This window comes from Mesoplodon bidens, assembly GCF_964165515.1.
Source record: "Mesoplodon bidens genome assembly, chromosome: 4".
NCBI classification, from domain to species: Eukaryota; Metazoa; Chordata; class Mammalia; order Artiodactyla; family Ziphiidae; genus Mesoplodon; species Mesoplodon bidens.
In genome coordinates, this window is record NC_138160.1 from 174,129,669 (window position 1) to 174,134,647 (window position 4,979).

Here is a 4,979-nt window from a genome sequence, read left to right on the forward strand (position 1 = left end):
CTGGGGGCAATGATGGACAAAGGGAATTCACTGGGTTTTGGCCAGGTGATGAGAGGCTAAAAGGGATTCTTGGGGAGCCTAACAGCCAACAAAGCCTTCAGGCTGGAACCCAGGCTTGGGGGCAGCAAAGAAGGAGGCCAGGTGCGCGGCAAGGACAGAGCTCCCAAGGTCATATGAACCTGACGTGTGGAGACTCCCCAGAGTGACCAGGCAGAAGGGAGCCGGGGCATTATGGTGGCCCACCACCCAGTGCAGCAGCGGTTGCCCCAAGGACCTAGTTGCTCTGTGCCTCCCACAGCACGGTCTGTGCTTGCTTGCTTCTGCCTGTGCTTGTGTACCAATCTGGACTCTGCCACTGCTAACCAAAACCCACTTCAAACCAGCTTGAGCAAAAAGGAGAAATGACCATCTTACAAAATGGAAAGGCTGAATGGCCAGGGTGTTGTTCCAGGCAAGGTGGCCCCAGGGCTTCAGGATATAAGCCACCTCTAACCTCACAACCTAGCCCTATGTTGGCTCCATCTTCCTCAGGATGGCGAGTGGCCATAAGTGGCCCTCAGTAATCTCCCTCCCCATTCTGAATTCCCCTTCCCAACGTTCTAAGGAAGTTTCCAGAACTGTGTCTCACCATCCTGAGTCAGCCTTGGCTCACACAGTCAGTTTTGGCTCACATGTCCATCCCGCAGGCCTGGGAGGGGTGGGAGGCAGCTCTATCGAGGTCACAGAACCTGAGTGTAGTTAGGGTTGGGGCCTCAGGAAGGAGGAATGCTGGGCAGGCAGAAATGGCAGGTGACTGTTCCAGGGTCAGAGGCCCCGGGGGCAGTAGTTTCACCCATCCCAGTGGGCTCACCCACCCTGCCAGGCCAGCCAAGTGGCCCTTGGGATGGCCTGAGCACATGGAGCCCAGGCAGCTGCAAGACTGGTGGGCATCAGGTTTCCTGGAAGGGAGCAAGGACGCGGCTGTGCCCAGTGTGGGCTGGGTGCCTGGACTACCCTGCAGTCAGAGTCGCATGTTACAAAACAGCCCCAGTTGGGGAGTGGGAAACAGGTGAGTGGCTATGTATGGATCAGCAGGGAGTCAGGGCCAGGAACCTGGGAGGAGCCCATGACCTGTGGCCAGGTGAGAGATGACTGGGGCAGGGTGGGGCTTGGAAGGTAGCACTGGGGGTGGATTTGAGAATGAGTGGGACTTGGTGATATTTGGGAAGTGGTGGCAGTGGGTGGTTCAAGTAGGAGCCTGACACCAGACCCAGGACAAGAGGAGGTCTGGAGGGCCAGCTGGGACCTGCTGAGGATGTGGGGCCTTGGGGGACACTAGGATCGCATGACAGCTGGAGCAAGCCTAGGTGGACAATGGGTTCTGCCAGAACAAGGCTAGGCATAGAAGGGACAAAAGGACTGGGAGGATGTGGCTGGGCTGTCCCCAGGCGGCTGCTCTCTCCTGCCCAGGCTCCATCTGGCCCCGGTTCCCCTTTAAAAAAAAAAATTTACTTGTTTTATTTATTTATTTTTGGCTGCATTGGATCTTCGTTGTTGTGTGTGGGCTTTCTCTAGTTGCGGCGAGTGGGGATGTGCGGGCTTCTTATTGTGGTGGCTTGTCTTGTTGCAGAGCACGGGCTCTAGAGCGCAGGCTCAGTAGTTGTGGCGCACGGGCTTAGTTGCTTCGCGGCACGTGGGATCTTCCCGGACCAGTGATTGAACCCGTGTCCTCCGCATTGGCAGGCGGATTCTTAACACTGGGGAAGCTCTGGCCCTGGTTTCCTCTTGCTCAGCCTGACCAGGCTCCCCAGCTCTCTCAGGCCATGGTCACGCCCCCTTCCCCAACCCCCTCCCCTGAGAAGGGGCGGGGAGAGCGGGCCACTCTTCCTCTCCTGGGCCAACCTCTGAGCAGCAGACAAGGGTGATAAGAGCCTCACAGCTAGCCCTCTCACAGGCCAGCCTGGCCCGACAGAGCCACAGGCACCATGAAGGACGAAGTGGCTCTTCTGGCCACCGTCACCCTCCTGGGAGTCCTGCTGCAAGGTGGGCTGGCTTCTGCTCTGGCAGTGGGTGGGCCTCAGACACCTGCGGTCTGCCTTCTGCCCTCCAGGCACTGGGGAGGTGCTGGGGTCCAGGCCCAGGTGAGGGACAGCCCAGACTCCTGGTATGAAAGCTCTTCTGGCCCCCACCAGAGGGCTGAGGGGCTTGCACTTTCCCCAAGCCGGGAGGGGGAAGCCTTGGAGGGGTGTCTGCAGGGCAAACTGTGAAACCCTGGGCAGGGACCAAGGCTGAGAGGTACCCAACCAAGGGGATGGGCAGCGAAACGGAAAAAGGCCCCCAAGGAACAACTGAGGTAGGCATGTGGGCTGCCTGGCTTGGGGTTGGAGGGTGGCCCCTCAGCCAGCATAAAGAACCCTGGAGGAGGGCAGGGGCTTTCAGGGAGCAGGTGGGGCATCCAGCTATGTTGGGCTCTAGGACCTGAGCGAGGGGGCAGGGTGCCAGGATGAATGGGTGTTCTGACGGTGAGTACAGAAGCGGGACAGCCATGGGCTTGACGCAGCCCTACTCCAGTTGGTCCCTGCCCTCCCCAGCGGTCCCCTCTCTGGGTGTCCCAGTGGGAGGGCCCCATCCCCTGGCCCTGCCTTCAAAGTCACCCTCTCTATGCTGGAACCATGTGGAGCTAGACAGGGTTGAAACCTGCTTTTTGGCCCCCAAAGGTGCCCGCTTGGTGCCCTTCTCAGACCAGCCCTAGAGACACATTCCTGGGATAGATATTCTGGCTTTGGGGGACACCATTGCCTCACACTGTGTGGGCTAGGACAAGACACAGCCTGGCGCAGGGGCCCTGCAGTGGCCGAGCAGACAGGCTGACTTGATCTCCCGCCATACCAGCAAGCTTGGCCCTCAGCCCTTCCTCATGTACCCTGTGCTGGCAAGGCCACCCTTGGTATCCACAGTGCACTCAGGTTGGGATATGTCTGCAGAGGGCCTGGCACCAAGGGCACCAGGGCCATGGGACTTGCAGGAAGATAGCTGGAGACACCCAGTACTGGGACTGTTTGTGTGGTGGGCACCTGGCCTCAGGCGAAGAGAAGGGCTCCTGGGCACTCAGACCCTCAAGGGCCAGCCCACCCTCTGTACCCACCCATGTTGGAAGGGAGAAGGGCAGAGCCCTGGTGGCTTGGGGTTGGACGAGAGGAGTCCCAGACGTTACCGCCGGGGGGCAGAGGAGAGGGTGTCTGTCAGATTGAGGCGGAGCCTGAACAGAGAAACTGAGGCAGGAACCCACACCACAGTGTGGAGGCACAGCGACCCAGGCTTGGTCGGGAGGCCCCTCCTGGTGAGCTCTGTGGGTGGCGGAGCAGGGACGGTTGGCCACAGGGTGTGTGCTCCTCTGAACCTGGAAGAATGCTGCCAACTCTGCCCTCAGGTGGCACTCCCATTCCAGGGACCTGGGCCAAAGTCCAGGCCTAGAGGGTGGGAGTTGGACATTTGTCTGTGTTTTGCAAGTGAAATGATTCAGGAGCAAAGTCCTTCTGCGGGCAGGTGTCCTGTGACGTGTCATCCCCTTCCCCTACACTCACTGGGCTGGACAGGGCCTCTTAGAGCCCCAGGCCGGCACCCTGCCCTCCCCACTGAGTGTCGTGGACACAGGGCAAGCTCGAAGAGCAGGGGCCGGCGGTCCCCTTGGTCGGGCTTTTAAAGGCGAGTCGTGCCGAGCAGGGGGTGGAGCTGCGAAAAGAAAAGATGCGCGGCCAGCCTGGAGGCGGGGCCAGGAGTGTGGGTACCAGATCTGACTCCGGCAACACCTCCTCCCCCAGCCTACTTCTCGCTGCAGGTGATCTCGGCGCGCAGGGCCTTCCGCGTGTCTCCGCCGCTCACCACCGGCCCGCCGGAGTTCGAGCGCATCTACCGAGCCCAGTGAGGCGCGGTGGGAGGGCGCGGGGCAGGGAGCTAGGCAGCCCCGGGCGGTCAGGCTCGGAGGCCCCAGGCCGGCGCCCTCATGCCGCTCCTCCCCCACCGCAGAGTGAACTGCAGCGAGTATTTCCCGCTGTTCCTCGCCACGCTCTGGGTCGCCGGCATCTTCTTTCACGAAGGTCTGAGAGCGGGGCAGGGGCGCACGCACTAGAGCCCCGGGGGCCCCCGCGTCAGCGGGCTCACCCCACCCCGTCCTCCCCTTTCCCAGGTGCGGCAGCACTGTGTGGCCTGGTATACCTGTTCGCGCGCCTCCGCTACTTTCAGGGCTACGCGAGATCTGCGCAGCAAAGGTGGGAACCGGGGCGGGGTTTCCGGGAGGTCCACCGGGGCGGGGAAAGGTGGCTTGGCTTGTGGGCAGGGTCTTGACGGCAGAGGCGGCAAGCGGATGGCGGGCGGGACCAGGAGACTGGTTGGAGGCGGTTCCCTTTTGGGGGCAGGTGGGCGGGCCCTGGTGGAGGCGGGCCGTAGGGTTGGGGTGGGGCCATTGCCCCCGCCCCGCCCCCGCTGAGCACTGCCCGCAGGCTGGCCCCGCTGTACGTGAGCGCGCGCGCGCTCTGGCTTCTCGTTGTGCTGGCGGCGCTTGGCCTACTCGCCCACTTCCTCCCGGCCGTGCTGCGCGCCGCGCTCCTCGGACAGTTCCAGAAACTGCTGCAGAAGGCCTGAGACGGAGGACGCCGGGTGGGCGGAGCTGGAGTTCAGACGGACCCTCCTGGAGGACGGGGGAGGGTGCTCGCCCCCATCCCAGTCTCTCAATAAAGCGTGATCTCGAGTGCACTCGCTGGGTTGGAGTGGGTCGCGCACTGCGGGTTGTAGAGCTTGGAGGGGCCTAGCTTCAGGCCGCAGCAGTCTTGTCGGGCTGCGGAAGGAAAGAGGCCTCTCCCGGGCAGGGGCTCGATCGGGCCCTGGGTCCGGTCCTCTCCCGCCCTGCTCCCAGACGCTGCTAGTCACACATCCTTTCCCGCCGGGGCTCACCCCACGGCTCCTCCTCCCTGCGGTCAGCGCTTTCCTCGCCTGTCCCCCTC

The 4,979-nt window shown here is 62.4% G+C and overlaps 1 protein-coding gene across 1 annotated transcript; it reads left to right on the forward strand.

The window, feature by feature from the left end:
- Positions 1-1,351: 1,351 nt before the first annotated feature.
- On the forward strand, positions 1,352-4,715 carry LTC4S (leukotriene C4 synthase). The gene is made up of 5 exons (XM_081230868.1): positions 1,352-2,022; positions 3,801-3,900; positions 4,006-4,076; positions 4,166-4,247; positions 4,479-4,715. The coding sequence occupies exons 1-5, from the start codon at positions 1,965-1,967 to the stop codon at positions 4,618-4,620; spliced, it is 453 nt and encodes a 150-aa protein (XP_081086994.1). The 5' UTR covers positions 1,352-1,964; the 3' UTR covers positions 4,621-4,715.
- The last annotated feature ends 264 nt before the right edge of the window (positions 4,716-4,979 follow it).